Genomic DNA, 19,078 nt, shown 5'->3' with positions numbered 1-19,078 from the left:
TTCATGTTATTTTCAAAAATCAAAGATTATACAGATTTTTTATATTACAATCTAAGAAAAATAAATAATAATAATCAAGACATTATATATTATTATAATTATCGTCCTATTTATTAATTATAATTCTCCTTTTTTACTATTACAATATAGCAAAACAAGTATCGAGATTTTGCTTGCGATTTGAATATCGTTCTCCGTCTCGTTTAAACATCGATACCGATTTCGACGCATCGCTGCAACAATTCATCGATACCATTTTCTACCTCGACTATTATCCCTAGGTCCAAGTGACTACGAGAATGGTGACAGCGTATGGTAGCAGCTGCCGTGAATGGACGGCCAGAGTGCAACATGGCGGACTGCGAGTCGGAGGTGCACCGCTTGCCAGCCGTGAACCAGGACAGCAGTACGAGAAACGTAGCGGCGACTGTGACAATGGTGAACAACAATGCGCGCGTGCCACAGCATCCGCTGGCTGCTGGGCCAGACAAGGACCCGGTCGGCCAAGGGCCGCGGTGCGTAACGATCTACAAGACGGAGACGGGCTTCGGGTTCAACGTACGCGGTCAGGTCAGCGAGGGTGGACAACTGCGAAGCATCAACGGCCAGTTGTACGCACCGCTGCAGCACGTCAGCGCGGTGCTCCCGCGAGGTGCTGCCGAGAAGGCCGGCGTCCGCAAGGGCGATCGTATCCTAGAAGTGTGAGTAGAAGGATCGTCCCTTCCACACCCGCGTTCCCGATCCGCACTCACCTCTTGGTGAACCATCAGAAGCGCTCGACTCCGACAGCCGCCTTGACGAATACGCGATGTGCTACGACGCGGCTCCGATTAGAAGAACGTTCTATCTCAAATTACACCAATTTGAATTGGAGCAATTCATAACTGGAGTCTCCGAAGAATCAAACGCGGTACGCCGCATTGGTCTTGACGCGTTTCGGAATACTCGAACAAACGTTCGATGAAGGATGTATTTACGCGGAAGTACTAAATACGAGACTGAGATGACAAAAAATTGCAAAATAACGTAAGAAACAAAGATGTATAGATCATCCTGTTTTGCCACTCCAAAATAAAATCTAAGTTTAATTTATGTTGTCCAACATGGGTTACAAATTATTAAAGGTTCAACTGTTATTTATTTTTTATGTTTAATTCAATATCTATACGGAAAAAAATGTTCAACTGTCTAATTGAAAATAATCTTGTTTATTTAACAAGAGTACAACACACCTGTTCCATTAATACTGTCATTAAATCGACAAGATTATTTTCAGTTAGACTGCTGTTGAATAAATGTTATTAATACTGCGTCAATTTTTTCCATGTATGAAATTTGTTTCTGCTTTATGTACATTATTCGTATTGTGCTTGTCATCGTATACAGTGGTATCAGAAACGTAGCACATTTTTCTTAACAAGTTGATCCAAGACACAAATTTTTCATATCGAATACAAATGATTGGGTAAACTTATAGTGATAGAAACGATAGTTTGATTCTGAACTCTTATAAATACTATTTAATACTTTTAAAAATTATTTGTTATTTTTATAACATAATATTTATTTTCTTTGTCGAGAAAAAGTTATATTATACTTTAATTTTAATTAATAATTTGTAATTTTAGTAATTAACTATAAAAAAGAAAAGAAAAAGAAATGTATAGTAAATAAAACTCAATAGAACTATAATCTGATAGTTCATAAAAAATTAATAATTCTGAATAATAATTATAATATAACCTATTCCGTTAAATCGCGTTAAACTTAAATATGAAGAAAACTTAAAATTTTTGAGTGACGCTATATATATATGTTTAAACTGTATAATATTATCCGTTCATATATATATATATATATATATACACATATATGTATATATATATATATATAAACGAATAATATTATACAGTTTAAACATTTTTTGCAACTCATGCGTTGTTCGTGTAATGATATTTAAATGTCTTTCAATTTATGAAACACGATTACGAGTGGATCTTCGTTTTTCCTTTGGACAATCGGAATTGTGTGTTTCGCTCCTGCGATCAATGCTATAAACTAGGCATATCCAAAACTTATGTTTATTTAAAATACTCTGGAAATACATTAATCGCTCGCTAGCTATATTCATCAAGGCTACATATTCATCAAGGATTAGTTGCTTATATAGCGTCGCTTGGCAACTAGCCCTGTTTGGTATCGTATGTGGCTTCTTAAGGGTTACAGTCCTAACTAGCGCGCAGATATCAAGGCAGATTTAGATAATCTCCTAATGCACTCTCATCCCGATGCACTCAGAAATCCTGTAGAATATTAAAACAATCTTCCTTGAATTATACAGAGAATATTTTCCCGTAAATCATCTCTTTTTTAAATCTTTTTTTAGAAGCAGGGTCTGACAGAACTCTGTGACTCAGTTGAGGATTTTATCGCATTCTACGTCAGGGATATCGATTGGTCGAAATATTTATCGTGGGGCTTATCAGAAAATGCAGGGGCGTCCCAAAGATACAAATTACACATTGCGCGTAACTTTTAGAAAGGATAATTGGAGAAGATTAATCACCCTACCCGACTCTGCGGCGAGGTAGAGTTCCTAGAGAAGAGTACATGAGAAAAGCACACGATACACATACAGTATTACACATACGAGTATGCCCTTTGCAAATTCTGATGTAAGAACGATAAAAACAACCGTGCACGATGCGTAACGAATACATTTAATCTGTTTGGCGCCTCGTTTGCAAGGTTTCACTAATACGACATTTGTAAAATCTGTCGTGCTCGCAAGTTTCAGATCGGTTCTCATCGTAGTTCTGATTAATCAATTATTTCAAAAAATTCCTCACTATTTATTAACTGGTTAGTTGCCACTAGGAAAAGCCAATCTTTGGGAAACTAAATGTGCGAAATATATCTTCAAGTCTCATCTCGCCAGTGTCATTTATCACGGTTTAGTCCGACAAGTAATAAATACGCAGCAGGGTTCAACATTATTTCCCTCGACTATGTTGTTAAATTCATTATGTCAAATTATATTTAATTTCAGTTACTTCTAATTATTTCTATGAGTCGTTATTGCTCCTACTCAATTTGCCATTAATTTAATTAAAACAGTGGAGTTAAACAATTTAAAGCAAGAAAATGTATTAAATTTGATTCAAATCTAATTCATCGTTTACTGAACTACATATGTTAATGTGGAATTGTTATTTTGGAGACACAGAAATGAATTGATTACGTTTTGATAAATGATGAAAGTTAAAAATAACAGAGTGTTATTTAACTCAAAAGATTGGATTACTATTGCTTCTTTGACATCTAATCGTGCAGCTTTAACATTGAAAAGATCGAGTTACTGAATTATGATAAATACGATGAGCGAACATCTTTATCGTCACGAATTAACTGTTAGTTAACCAACTGTCTAAACTTGCTAGGTGCATTTACCGTTTCCGTTGATGAGGTCATTAGCGCCATTGAATTTGCATACCGCATACCCGATCATTAGCCACCCTGTGCGCGCGGTAATCGTGTTTCATTTAATTAAAAGCTAATTTGCTCAAAATATTACGTATCGCTCGGTTGGATTTATTTGCATAAAGTTTTATTTAATGATGTAGGTACATCCCGCAGCGGCTCATCCTTGATAAATTCGATTACTATGACGTTATAAGTGAACGCGGAGCTAAAGCTATATGTAGCATTGAAAGCCGATGATGACACTTCGTATTGATCTCGAGAAATATACTTTTCACGTGATACTTTAGATATGATGTTTTAGATATGACGCATATCGCGATGTCCAGATTAAATTAAGGGCTATACATCGCGCAATCTTTATTTTGATAACAATGGAATTACTTACAATCGAGGAAAATTAACCACTTGATACTATCGATGTGTTGCAAACGTCTCATATTTAACAATAGTCAAAACGATAAAGCTTAATCTACAATGTGCTCTACTTTGCTTCCTGTTTGTTACTTTTTATTGCTTTTCCTCTCTTTGCGACCGTTTTATCGACAATTGTATTTTTTATCATGTATTCCTTGCTTCTTCTGCTCTAAGATTCTACGTATTGTATAACTTTAACAACAGTGTCGCTATCGTCATATTGTCGTTGAGAAACTTTTTTATCACATCTTAATAATATTGTATAACGACACTGTCGTTAAGAAATACAGAATCCTATTGTTGAAGTTCATACATTTTTATATCGGGCGATAAAAATGAAGAAACAGAATAAAACGCAAAAAAGCAAGAGGTAAAAAGTAGTAAAAAGCAAAAAAAAACAGGAATTAGCATAGAAGAGCATATTTTAGATTAGGTATAAATCTAAAGTTTATTTATCACGATTTCGCACGTCGACGATCAACGGCAAGTATATTCACGACCCTCGAAGGGCCAAGGTTCCCATAAACTCCGCGCAGTTCAAGGACGCGTATCTTGCGAGGGACCAGTCTGTATTACAACTACATCGTTTTGCGCAGTTTCTCATCTTGCAAAATTGAAAGATCTTTTTTCCTCCGCTACTGTCGGCGGCAACCTACCGATGCTTGAAGGAGATGGATTGGTGGATGACCCGCCAAATATTCTCGCTCCATCACCTCAAATATTTTTTTTTTCCCGTTAATCACGGCGTATATTATCGCGTGAAGCCGATCGAAACTCTTGCTTTCACTCGTCCAATTTTGCGGTTTCTACCGTCTATATTTTACGACCGGCTTCTGCCTACTGGTATTCGTCGCTCGCAGCGTAATCCGATATGTTAAAGGATTTTTTTAAATGGCAAGTCTCGAAACTTTGGTCAATGTTTTTTTTTTAGTTTTTACCTTTATGTATTCTAGCGTTTTATTAAAGATTTTTTTATGTTCCGTGATGTCTTACATAAGAGTTTTAACAATAATCACACGAGTTAGACACTTTTTTTTTTATCTAATCAAATGAAATAAATTGAAGTTGAGATTATCTTAAGATGCATAGATTAACATAAAGTTATTAATATCCTTCTAAGATTAATATCCTTTTATTCTTTTGTATATTTCTTTTTGTCTCACGTTACATTATCATGCTAACATTCTTAAGAGGCTTTATATGATTTCCACAAAGTTATTTTACGCCTGCATTAGGCCCGTATTACACTACGGATTGAAGATTAAAGATTCGAATTAGAGATTTAAATTCGATCAGTCAGATAATTTTAACACGTTCGTATTAGACAAGAATAAATTAATTAAGAAAAATAAATCTACTTTGAATCAAAGCAGATCTTACAGTGCTCATCAAATTTTAGAGTGAATTTATATAAATACATATTCAATTCTATAAACGCGCACCGAAATCTTTTTCAGTCTTGAAACACAATTATGAACAGAAGCAATAATATCACATTGACAAGCAATTTAATAATTTTTTATGCTAATAAGTATGCGTTAAAAAGAAATCAATAATTTTATGTTAATCTATGCATCTTAAAATAATCTTAACTGTAATATATTTCAGTCTAGTTAGATAAATTCTAATCTCTAATTTGCAATCTTGAATGCATAAACTATGTTTCAAAATTCACTGTCAGCGCTAAAAATTTATAATATAGTTTACGTTATGTGCACAATTTTCAACAGTGCGGCAGTGAATTTTGGTACCTACATATTAACTATCAATTATATGTAGTGTGACACGGAATTTATATAGGTTTTTTGCTGAAACGTTTCTTGATCATCGAGGAAATCATACTCACCTATAGTACACAGACCTACAAGGAATATTTTAAAGATATCCAGAGAAAGTTCTACGTCTATAACAAGAACGTCTTCAGAACGTTCCTCGGATAAAATGTGCTCTGTAGGTAGCAATATAAAAACAACTGTCTCAATCAAAAGTTAAATTAAACAATGGACATATCGTAGTGTTGATCGGTGAACTCGAAGGTTTGACGATGATTCTTGTTTTAACGAGCGACGATAAGTGAATATTACATAAAAGGAGCCGCTCTCACTGCATGCATCCGATAAAACGAACAGTCATTCATTCGGAATTGCGTCAATCATTAAACTCCATTAGAAGTTCCATTAACTTAGGCGCGAATCATTACATCTTACACGCTTTGTTATCTCGCTCTACCAGAATTAGCGGTTATAGCCGTGCTTGACGAATGAGTTTCGGATAGTAAGGTGGTCACGGTGCATTTGTAATCAGCTCGCGGAGAAGGAAGCGATGCGCGTCTCGCCGGACAACACGCGCATTTGAATGCTTATAAATACCGTGTGTCTGTGTACTCGCGAGAAAGCCCACACACTCGCCCACTGAGGCGCATTATCTTTTAACAGATTAACATACATATAGCGCTGTTATTGACCGATCGCCCGATCTAATTTAGGCTGAAAAATATCTTATATTTCTGTGTCATATGCAGGACTTTGATACGTGCACTGCTAAAAAGAAGAGTTTATATTTGACGAATTCGGCGTGTGCCATGCACTTAATGCTGCTCGCGTTAATTCTTCATTATAATTCTAGCTTCAACACTTAGGGGCGGGACCACACGGTCTTGCATAAATGAATAATGTATAAGAAAATGAACCAATCAAAGTCCTACATTTCCTTTCTATCCACGAAATAAAAAATTCTGATTAGTTGATTTTTTTATGCCTTGTGCGTTATGCAAGTATCTGGTGCTCTTGCTTTTATTGTTAGTACGTTCTACGATCAATTTAAGAAAACTTTTGTAATAATAATAATAATAATAACTTTATTGCCTGAGCACTTACAAATTAGATTTTAGAGATGCATAAAATTATAAAAATAAAACAAATGGCACAGCTACGTAGAAAAAAATCACAGATGAAAACTTTACTTATTCAGCAAATCTACATGCATAATGTTATGGACAGTCAGTTTTCTATGTTGAAATAGCAAAGTTGACAGCTGAATAACATTAGCGATTTGTTAAACCATCAAATCGTCTAGTTTATAGATGTTGAATTTGCATAATACAGCTTTGCTGTACCACTTAATTTATTTTTTTTCATGTAGGAAATGGCGAGACGATAGCGATACAAGGCCTAATCAAAGAAATTTAAATGACTAGATACTATTAAGTAAGAACAAGAGAGAGCGCAACAGATTTTACGAAAAATGAAACAAGCTATACCTTTCTATGATGATATTTAATATAGTAGCGATTAAATTGTAATAAAATGTTTTGAAATGTCATTAAATTAGGTAATCAAAGAAAGCGATAAGCGGGGCAATCGATGATCCCGAGTCGGAGGTCCAGAAGATAGATAACGTCTTACAATAGGATCCCACCCGGTACACGCGATAGCGAAGTGTATAAAGTGCGCGACGCGCCTTCCCTTGCCTGCAGACGTGGAAATCCGTGACGGCAACATTCGTCGACCTCCGGGGAGAGTCGTGCCTCCGTGTGCAGACCAATCGTGACGGGCCTTTCACCGATAGGAATTCGAAACTCGTGATAAAAAAAAAGGCCGATTACCGGTATCCTATTCCCTTTCGACTGGGTGGAACTGGCGGTCGAGAGCCGCCGACAACGTGCGTGAGCCAGATTGACTGGATCGCGACCTCGTCGAAGGCCCGCCTGTTGCTCCTTTGTCGCGGAGGATCGCCGATGGACCGGATGTGCGTTGTACGAGTCGCAAGAAGCGCCCTGCAGATCGTCATTCACTTGTGAATCTCTCGCGACAGCCCGGTGAAAACGTTACGCGCAGCTTAGCTCGTGATTAGCGCACTATCACGCCGATAAGAGTACACTGCGTGAAATATGTTAACGTGTTACATGACCGCGTTGCAATGCGAGTGGATCGAGAATCGCAAACGGTGGAATTCCACCGGTGTGCCGCACTCACAATTGAGGTCGGTTAAAATTGTAAATCGCGTCTATCAAGATGTATCGATGGCGAGGGACGTATCACGCGAGATAATAAGTTAATAACGACACTTCTATTTGCAGGAACAACGTCAATGTCGAAGGCGCCACTCACAAGCAGGTGGTGGATCTGATCAAATCAGGCGGCGATGTTCTCACCCTGACCGTCATTTCCGTGACGCCGCAGGAAGCGGAGAGATTGGAGCCCTGCGAAGATCTGAGGTAAGAACAATATTTGAACGTTTCCGACTTTTATTCTATTTCGATATAAGAGGATAAATTCTACTTAATACAGCTGGATACGTTTTTCGAGCGATCTTATGTACCGTAGCGATTATCTCATCAATATAAAATTTCAAATAATAGCAACCTTGATGATTATAACATTTTATCTAGATTGATCGATTAAAACACACATGTATGTATGTGCTTTTAATCGATATATATTAATAGGTATATACAGGGTGTCCTAAAACTGACGATAAATAGTTAAAGTCACATTCTTTGTAATATATATTTTAAAATGAAAAGTTTAATATAAAAATGCCGCGAGATTATAATAGTTTTCAAATGGAAAAAGTATAAAAGCCACGACTGACGAGGCTAGAATTTCGCGCATTCAGAAATAGCAAGATGATCAGTGTGAAGGTATTGAATTTTATATTATCAAAAAACCATGAGATCCAATAAGAAAGTATTTTCACATTTATTATCTTCCTAATTAGGGAATCTATTATGGAAATGTTCGGAATTATTCAACTATTCCCTAGATTTCTATTATGTTTGTCTAGGGAAAACAGAATAATTCCGACTGAAATTTTCCATATTAGGCACATACCCCGAACGCGCGAAATACTAGCTGTCATTCGTAATTCTTAAACTTTTCTCATTTGAAAACTATCATAACCTCGGTATTTTCGTATTAAATTTCATCTTAAAATATTTAAAAGAATCTGTCTTTAAAATATTTAGCGTGAATCTTGAGACATCCTATATATATCGTGTACACGACAGATGCACGTACGAGTATACTAATGTATTACATTTTTGTTTAGCTACGCATCGGTAGATTACAGCGAGAAGCGATCTCTGCCCATCAGCGTCCCGGATTATCACGTCCGCGAGAGGAAGCACGAGCGTTATGTAGTCTTCAACGTCCACATGGCTGGCAGGCACTTGTGCTCGCGCCGATATCGGGAATTCGCGGCGTTGCATATGGCATTGAAGAAGGAGTTCATAGGATTCAATTTCCCGAAATTACCGGGAAAATGGCCATTCCAGTAATATCCTCATGCTTAATTTCACACTTCAATATAAATCGCGTCACATTCAGCTTGGAAATAAATTTATTCGATATCATGGGTCATCTTATAATCACTGCTGCATTACGATTCTTGCACATTCTGCACATTTTTCTCCTGAAAAACAAGATACATTTTTTATCCATATCTCAAATATTAAAGATCCGTTTTTTTTTATAGATGAATTAAGCCACTCAACGAATCTTTCTTTAGATGATGTCAAAAGCGAGAAAACATAATAAAAATTCTTGCAAAATGTATTTATTGTAAATAGAATTACTTTTTAATGAAACAATATTTGCATTTAATGAAGTACACTTCTAACGTATCGAAAATTCTTTTTCTATTTCAGAATAGAATACAATTATTTATCTCAATTTGACAGCTGTTATATGTCTTGTTTCGTTTTTTATAATAAATAGGCATAATTCAATTTTAAATATATGGTTATTTATTGATTAGGGAAATATACGAAAAGTCTTCGGTATATTTTACGAATCTATTCTATTGAATTGCAAATGTTTCATTTTTAAATATCACATTTTAATATAATTTGCAATAATTTTCTTTATGTAGTTTTCTCACTTCTGACATGTGCATGCCCGAAAATGAGCTACAGTAGATAAGCATTAGGACCGATAGAAGTCTTATTATTAGTGAAAAAGATGTATATCTATGTTTGAAATTTGGCGAAAACAAGAAGGAAAGTTTTAGTATATGTCTAGTACAGCGATAGAACAAACTTTAAAAATTCCTTCATTCTCGTTACAGATTGAGTGAGCAACAGCTTGACGCAAGAAGACGCGGTCTGGAGCAATATTTGGAGAAAGTCTGCGCAGTACGCGTAATAGCAGAAAGCGATGCCATGCAAGAATTTTTGACAGATCGACTGGAGGAGGATGGCGATCAAGGTCCAGCAGTTGATCTCAAAGTTCTATTACCTGATCGCGAAGTCGTAACCGTGACTGTTCCCAAGGCAGCATCCGTGAAAGACGTCTACGATGCAGTTTGTTGTCGAGTAGGTTTAGATGCAGAAACCGCGAAGTACTTTTACCTGTTCGAGATTGTCGAGTACAATTTCGGTATGTACCAACATCGTTTGTCATCTCTTATAAATTCTGAGTAAATTTGCCGAACTTGTCTACAATTTAACACAACCATTGTATTGTAGAGAGAAAGTTGCAACCTCACGAACACCCGCATACTTTGTATATTCAAAATTATTCGACTGCCAGCGCAACGTGTTTGGCAATAAGGAGGTGGCTTTTCAATGTAAATAGGCCTCTGAACGAGCAGGCATTGACTTGGGTATTTTGGCAGACGATCGACGAAGTGAACAGGGGTCATATAACTGCGGGAGAAAGGCTGTATCAATTGAAAGCTCTACAGGATGCATCGAGAAAACACGAGGTTTGTATACTGAAGATCGCTTACAGATCATAGATTAACAATACCGTTGCGTTTAATGACATGAAATGTAACATTGGATTTGCGTAGTATCTGAAATTAGCGAGAGAACTCAGTGGGTACGGCGACATTGTGTTTCCACATTGCGCGTGCGACTCAAGAAAAGAGGGCCACGTGATACCAGCAGTGGGCATGGCAACTTTCAAGTTGCACGCCGCGAAGGAGGACGGTACCCTGGAGTCACAGGTGGTCGAGTTTCAATGGAGCAACATCACCCGGTGGGAAGTGGACGAAGATGGAATGGCATTCTGCTTCCAATACATGCGCCAGGATAATCGTCCACCCCGTTGGCTCAAGGTCTTCACCCCTTACGTAAGTACTCGATATAATTTTTTCACGGATCAATTCACGACTGCGAACATAGATGTGATAGATATAGATTGTGCATTCTCTCTTATCTTAGCTTCTAGTTAAAAAGAATTAAATGTATTAACATCTGTTTTCAACTCTATCAGCATTTTTTTTCAACTCGATACCTTAAAGAGAAATTATAAAAGCAAAGTAAAAATCATAAAAAGAATATGTACAAAAATAAGTAAATTAATTAAAAGGAAGAAATATATTGCACAAGAAAAAGATATAAATTTAAAATAGAGAAGAAATATACGAAAATAAATACAAAATATGTATACGTAAAACAAATATATAAAATAAAAAGAGAGAGAGACAGAAAAATATGCATCAATTTCCTGACTCTTTCTAAACGATAGTGAAACAACTTTATAGGAATATGCAGTTTATTCTTATTACATCAATGACTGCGACATGCATAATTTTACGCGAGAATTCGCTATTCGATTTATTACCCAGATAATGTTGTACTTGCAGTATACGTTCCTCTCGGATTGTTTCGACCGAATAGCCGAAGAAGCAAAATGGGACGATCCAGGGGAATGACGTAACGTACAACGCTAAGAGGTATCCTGTGTATAACGTTGAGGATCCTTTTACGGGATATCTCGTACTCGTCTCTCCGTAGTCGAAATCTTTTCTTACTAGAATTAGGGCAATCTTTAGAAACGGTTAACGTAGTACCTTTAGCATATCAAATTTTCCATCTGTTAGCTTTGCCGAACATTTCCAGCATTATGCACCGATAGAGGGTTTGTCCACCATCATCATCGGAAAAGCCAAACGCGAATGTGGATACATATACATTTTGGTGGACCAATGCTGTTACCAGAGAAACAAAATTAGATGAATTACTGCGACGTGCTCGCAAGTAATCTCGATCGAGACCGGAACGTGATAAATAAATTTAAACTCAGATATTTATTATTGATGCCACGCTCGTCCACAATCTAGTGAAGGAATCTCGACGTAAACCGGTATTCATAGTTTGTTATTATTTCAAGAACGTGTTAAGTAATGTCTTAAAATGCTAATAAGGTCCTCTTATTAATTCGTTACATCTTAAGACTACACTTAAGACAGTCTTAAATATAAAAATTATCTATGAATACATAGCTTGAATTTAGTGCGCAAGAAAATCAACCTGGTTTTGTGCATCGATATAGCTGGGACTTTTGTTTCGTCGATGAAACACGTGCCGTTTTTTTTTTCTTTATTACAATGAACAAAATCGCGCACGCGATGATATATAAGAGAATTACGTTAGTGTACAGATACGTAGACTATTACTACGGGGATATGATCGTGTCCGCCTAGAGAAACCTATCCTTGTGGCCTATGAATTATTATGTATACAGCACGCAACTCATTTTCTAACAAGAAAATCGATCGTCTTACGTAAAACGTTCCTCCTTGTTCGCCTAACAGACTCGAAACTCTCTTTCATTGGATCTACGTATCGATCATGCGTTTAAATAAAATAACTGAAATAATACCCTGTGCATTTTCTAATGTGCAATATTTTATAAATCAATGATAATCTGTCAATTCGTTACGCAGGATATTTTAAAACGAGAGACGCCGCTTTCGCACATTTATAAAAAAAATCTCAATAGTATCGACAGCGCGTCCAATTTATCGCTGTAGTAGGTTTCATCGTTTGCAATGAAAAATTTGTATAATGAGAAGTACCAGAGATCTGGGACGTCTAAGAAAACAGAAGAAGTAGATACATATCATATCCATTGACAGTTTTATTATAAGCAAACCCGAATACTTGTTTCCTTTCTTCTTTTAAACTATCCTGTGTAACAAACGAATTCCTAATACACGCGTGGCTACGGCAGGTACCACGTGTCCCGTAATCGATATGTAAATGTATCGATCAGTCCTCTACACATTTTGTTAATTCATTAGTATGTATAGCGTATTAGAGTTAATAAGGAATAGAACAAACTGTACATATTAACGTTAAAAATATATACTTTTTGAGAAGAAACTCAGTTGTGTATGTGTGTGTGTATGCGTTTTGATAAGATTGATAATTACTTGATTGCAAGAACATTAATTATAACTGCGTGTCACGTTGTGCTGAAAACGAAACAACATTCTGATTATTCCGCAAAATTATGAGCGTGAATTGCAAGTAAATTGGAGGATTGTAATAACAATCGTGAACTATTTTTAAATCGATGTTCTCGATTGAGAAACTTTATCCTGAGCTACTTCCCTTTAATGAATTTATAAAGATACTGTACAATAGAAAATGCGGCATTAATGCTCATCTCGCGATTATATAAGTATGTACGGAATTTAGGCATAAATTCTAAGCAAAATCGTAAGACTCGTAATATTGTATTCTCCTAAGACTCATAAGAATTTTTAAGTGCTTAAACCTTTATTCAATATCTTTACAGCTTCTTACTATAGCCAGATTTACAAGAAATCGTAGATTACAATTATACGTCATATATATTAAATTAGAATACTAGTCATAAGTTCTTACAAGTTTGACAAGAACAAATTACAAGTCTTACGATTCTGTTTAGAATTGATCTATTAGTAAAAGGGGAAGAAAAACATAAAAACTTGGAACAATAACGCAATAAGGTCACGTGGTTTCCCCTACTACCTTATACACGAAAGAAGAATAATAATACTCACTAATAATGTTAAAAGAGATATTGATTAATAATAACTGCAAAAGTAAGAAAAAACATAAAGATAACGTTAGCACTACTTTACGCGTCACACGGGATTTTGCAGAAGGCCGTAATACGCGTTTTGGCATTATATCCACTTATAAAAAGCGAATATTTGGAGCGAGTTCTCTCTTGCACATTATTCTCATGATCAGTCGTTTCCTCTCTTTATTTGTTCTTCTTTTCCGTTCCTACGTGTATGCATTCTGCCTTCTCGCAGTGCTTAAATTCACTCGTTCTAAACATGTCGCTTACTTAACTGCGAGCAGTTCTAACAGATAATAAATAGAAAAAAAGATAAATATATTATTACCGTTAATGTTTTTAAACTTTATTCATGGAATATCGAGCGCATGTAGTGAATGAGAAATGTATATGACAATGTAAAGTCCGAATGGTGAGAGGAGAAAAAAAAATATATATATATCATACTTACGACAGAGCATAGTTATGATACTGTTAATGATAATAGAAATATGGAACATAATATAGCATAATTATATAATCCAACGCGCGAGTATCCGAATGAACACACATACGAATTGATCGACATACGATGTGATATATTCGCGCATGCACCTAGCTATTCGGTCGAGTGAACAAGACAGTTACAAAATAATGGTTTCTATTGTTTTATCGAGAGAAAAGAGAGGGGGGGGGGGTAAAGTTTTTCAAAGAAACTGTGCAAAGTGATCTATGAATTAGTTAGCAATACGTACGTCCGAAAATGTTATTATCGCTGATAAATATACCTTCGGTATGAACCTTCGGGTGATCATTTAACATTTTATAATTTAGCATCTGCAAACGAAAGAATATATAATTAACTGTACGGTTCTGTGTTAAATAATGTACCTAATAATACTTCCGCGCGATATTTCTGATCTTTTTGATCAGGTGATATCGTTGAAATATGAGAAACTTGAAGGTCTCATTGGTATTGTATTACCGACAGCAGAAAGATTCTCTCGGACCTTTCGTGTTTTATTGATCGGTGGAAGTAATCGGACGAATAATTTTCGGATTGGAAGAAAAAATCTGTGGCATCTCGGAGTAGCCACGTATTCGAAGAATGGCAATAATATTTATAAAAGAAACTGCGTGTGTGTTAATTGGTAGAGTTAATTGGTAGTGAATATTTTTTTCGAGAAAATCGGAGTGATCGCAGAGATACGTCCAAGTCGAATTTGTGACTTCTGATGCGAAAGATCTGAAAATAGTCGGATGTCTTGTACAGTTTTGTACAATTATCTTTACTTGCAGTATTTTTATTATGAGTCGATCATTGCCTTATTGCAGCTTTAGTGTCGTAAGTTGAACGAAAATTGTCTTTCATTTCGAGCTGTTCGATAAAAATTTTGCTTGTTTTATTTTTGTCGCTTTTGCGAAAAGTTTGAAAACCAGAAAAATTCTAATTTGTTAAACTGTTTATTATCTCGTTAATTAGCGTGTTAACGAGCCTGTCAAACACAGAATAGCAAATTAGGTAGTATAATTTAATTATTGTTATTACATGACCATATCATTACAGTTAACTCTTTAGGCGTTAATTAAAATATTCTGTATAATCATAGTACGTAATAACAAATGCTCCAATTTATCGTATAACATCAGTTCGCGAAACATTTGCTGTAAAACTAGTATTTCGAATTAGCGAAAGAAGTATTATTCGGTTTCTTTATAAGCCATCTTATTGAGAAGCATATAATAAAAACAGAAAAAAATAGAACTCTCATTTCTGTTTTTTTTTAATGACGCATCCTACCTATTATTATAATTATTATAATTATTATGCATATCATAGATAAAGCAATGTGATAGATACAATCCGTACAATATAATTGTCATTTCGTAACGAGAGTAAAAAAATTTCAAATACATACATATATCTGATGACGTAAAACACATTCATACATACAAGCAAATAATAGAGGCCATCAAGATAGAACAACGCTGCTGCTTTATTCAGTGTCTGTGGAAAAGGAAAATCGTCCAGGTAGGATTTCAAAAATGTTCATCGCAAAATAGAGTTCTCAATAAAAATACTGTGTCGCTCTTTTTTCCATTAACTTTCTGTGCTCCCAGAAGCGTATAACAAAAACAGAAGAAATAGGTATCTTGTTTATATCTTTCTTAATTATGTGTCCTACCTATTATCACTATAATTACGCATATCATGAATAAAATAAGGGTGCGTTTATGTTAGAGCAGTGATAAAAACTATAAACGCGGCGATAAGAGCAGCGATAAAAACTAATCAAACCTATTTTGCTTTAATATGTTTTTCATTACGTGCACGCGTGATGAAAAATTCTATGTGTTGCGAGTGGGGGCATATTTGTTTATAGGTCGGCACTCGCTTCGCTCGTGCGCTCGCGCCCGTCCCGCGCTATAAGTCCCCCACTGTTACACAATGTACTATTATAATAGAGCTATATGATAACAGTATATTTCCAGGTTTCAACTGAGGTGAATCGTCTTCAAAAGTGAGTGATTCAAAAGAAGAATTATTACTATCTTCAAAACTACAAAATTTTTTAATTAAGTAACGTGTAATGGTAATGAGTTATTTTTTATAAAAAGTAACTCTAACGATAATGCATTACTTTGTTAAGGTAATGTTCTCAACTCTGGATTTCAGATTAGTTTATCTCTGAAACTGAGTGTTGTGTGCTATGAGAAAGCAGCTTATTTCGACCGATATTCATAGTCGAGTTCTATATTTAAGATTGTCTTAGATTGTCCGGATCTACAATAAATGTTTTAAACCGTAAGAAATTGACCAATTACAGTCAAATACGAGGAGACTGTAATTCGTTCATTTCTTATGGTATAAGGCTTAAAAATCTATTGTATAGATCCGGGTTACATAAGTACAATCTTAAGATGTCATGAGCCAATGAGAGGGCCGTATTAGCATCATAAAATATTATTTATCATAAGATGGTCTTGAAATAAGAACGGATTATAAATACCGGCTTATAAAGTGAGAAGTAAGAACAGCAATAGGCAAGAATACCGACACTTTAATTTCAAGACCAAAACTATAAATCTTAAACTATAAACAACACTGCTATAATCAATGAGAGCGTAGAAATTAAACATTTTCTTTCTCTACGCTCTTATCGCTGGTCGACTACAAAGCTTCGCTCTGCTTTAATATAAACACTTACATGGAAATCAATGCATTTATTTTTACAGCTCCGCTAGTATCGTTGCTCTTATTGTCTACCACTGCTCTTACATAAACGAACCCTAACGTGTACAATTTTCAAATATAAAATCAAACAATTTTGATTCACGGACAAATTAACAATAGGCTTTCATATAAAAGCATCAGTTCACGAATACCACGACAGAGATTAAAATTCGCGTTGGAAATATTCCGGTGGAATACCGCCATGTGGTCCAATAAAGGAGGATAACGCACGCCGTTCTCCAAATTATAATTACAGTAATACTATATCGGATTAATAAAGTCCCCGGTCATAAACTATATAAGCACAAATAAACTCGTAACTGGTCGTGTATTCGCAAGATTATCATATACGCGCGCCAGTGTACAAAGTGGTGTACACATTCTACGTAATATATCTTTGTAATTGGTGTATGCAGGTCTCGCATGTGCACGCGACCTCGTATATACGATACTGATACATACAAGACGGTCTGAGAAGATATCGCTAAGTGGCCGCCGATATACGGTACGACAGATCAGTTTAAGTCCACCTGCCCCTCAAGGTGGAACTCCTTCGTAGAAAAATCGTTTATCGGTGATCGCGAATTTGGTCCAAACGCCGGCTTGATATTGAGAATAGCTGACAGAATTGTTATAGTCCGAAAAAAATGGATCGTGTTAAAAGAAAGAGAAAGAAGACAGGTAGTGAAAAGGTAGCTGTTTAAATCAAATTTTATATGCGTGTGAATTCCTTAAAAAATTTAATTAATATTTCAAATATTAAAATCCAAATAATTTCTTTTAAATACTAAAATTTAAAAGATTAAATTTATTTTCAAATATTAAAATTTACAATATTAAACTTATTTTTTAGCCTTACAATTATTTGTTTAACCTTACAATACAGAAAATTTAAAACCATCTTTATTTTTGTCCTCTCTGTTATCATAATAACTTATGTAATTATATTCTATATAATTAAATGGAAACTTTTCTTGTTTTTAAAAAGTTTACATTTGTAATAATTGTCATAATTTTTATAATTCTTCCTCTAAGCAATAAATCTTCTCTCTATATAGTAAACGATTCAATTTTATTTGAATTTAAAAAATGTATAAAATTTATAAAATTATAATAAGTTAAGGATATAAGTATTATAATACTTGCTCGTGGGCTGTTATCTTAACAAATGCAAGATGCTTACAAAAGATAAAAATCTTTTTTGATTCGAAAAGATCAGTCTTATCGATGACGTTTATCAAGATAACAGCTGAAAGAAATTGACAGGCACGATATTAAATTATATTGATATATTCTAGCTAATAAGTTACCATCTAATTAATACTAGTTCAATTATATAAAACAATATAATAACCTGTGGCTGATAAAACTCTTAATGAATAGAATAAGTGATCTGTATCTATAATTAACCTTTTATAACTATCATAATTCGTTTTATTTGATTATTTAATATTTATCTTATTATTCCTATTATAATTTTTGTTCAATACTCATTCTGTTATAAGAAAAACAACTATTTTTTTATGTTTGCCTTTTTAAATTCTAAACAAATATTACTTTCTTATCAGAAAGTGAGATATAAAACAAAAATGACTTGACAAATAATTTATCAATATATTTGATAATTTCGAGGATAATTTCATTATTTACGAAGTGCAGCATTATTATCTGCTTACACACTGACCTGAATTCTTCAGAAATCAATTGTAATTCTTCGGACACGATTCCACTATTTTACCGCAATCATCGACGCATCATTTTCGAATATGCTACAGTAACAAGAGAACAAGTATCCGATCAATTCTTTTGATAATTGTGGAAAATAGATTACATATCATAAAATGCATCATTCTCTCATGTTTGTATCTAGATAATATTAATTTTAAACGTTTGAAAAAAGTAGTTTTACGCACGGAACTCGAAGCGAATTACAACAATTTGAGTATGCATGAATTTGCATCAAAGGAAATCGACGCTACAGAGAGACTTTTCTGTTCCGTAACGCTCTGATGGATAATATTTCATGCCTTAATCAGCTCTTCTTATTAGTCATGACATAACAATCACTCGTTATGGATTTACGCGTCATTACGTAATGGAGTTAGCAGAAACAAATCAGACTGTTAAACCGTTCCATGTGATTCATCTGTCTAGTCTATTCGGCAAA

General features: G+C 34.9%; 1 protein-coding gene across 2 annotated transcripts; it reads left to right on the top strand.

Annotated features, from left to right (window-relative positions):
• The first annotated feature begins 312 nt into the window (after positions 1-312).
• Positions 313-13,019, top strand: Snx27 (sorting nexin 27). Of its 2 annotated transcripts, XM_018548517.1 has the most exons (8): positions 313-701; positions 7,976-8,113; positions 8,947-9,171; positions 9,964-10,274; positions 10,364-10,602; positions 10,690-10,971; positions 11,488-11,577; positions 11,744-13,019. In XM_018548517.1, the coding sequence occupies exons 1-7, from the start codon at positions 313-315 to the stop codon at positions 11,554-11,556; spliced, it is 1,653 nt and encodes a 550-aa protein (XP_018404019.1). In that variant the 3' UTR covers positions 11,557-11,577; positions 11,744-13,019. The 2 variants fall into 2 exon arrangements, with proteins under 2 accessions (XP_018404019.1, XP_018404018.1); XM_018548516.1 differs by having other exon boundaries at positions 11,488-13,019.
• Positions 13,020-19,078: the final 6,059 nt, after the last annotated feature.

Source organism: Cyphomyrmex costatus, unplaced genomic scaffold, assembly GCF_001594065.2.
Source record: "Cyphomyrmex costatus isolate MS0001 unplaced genomic scaffold, Ccosl1.0 scaffold726, whole genome shotgun sequence".
In the NCBI taxonomy this organism is placed as follows: domain Eukaryota; kingdom Metazoa; phylum Arthropoda; class Insecta; order Hymenoptera; family Formicidae; genus Cyphomyrmex; species Cyphomyrmex costatus.
This window is presented reverse-complemented; position numbering and strand designations above follow the sequence as displayed.

Bases quoted from the DNA above. Each gene is read 5' to 3' on its own strand.
- Snx27 (XM_018548517.1), top strand. From the start codon at position 313: ATGGTAGCAGCTGCCGTGAATGGACGGCCAGAGTGCAACATGGCGGAC. The intron at 702-7,975 runs GTGAGTAGAAGG...TTCTATTTGCAG, and splicing joins GGCGATCGTATCCTAGAAGT to GAACAACGTCAATGTCGAAG. The intron at 8,114-8,946 runs GTAAGAACAATA...ATTTTTGTTTAG, and splicing joins GAGCCCTGCGAAGATCTGAG to CTACGCATCGGTAGATTACA.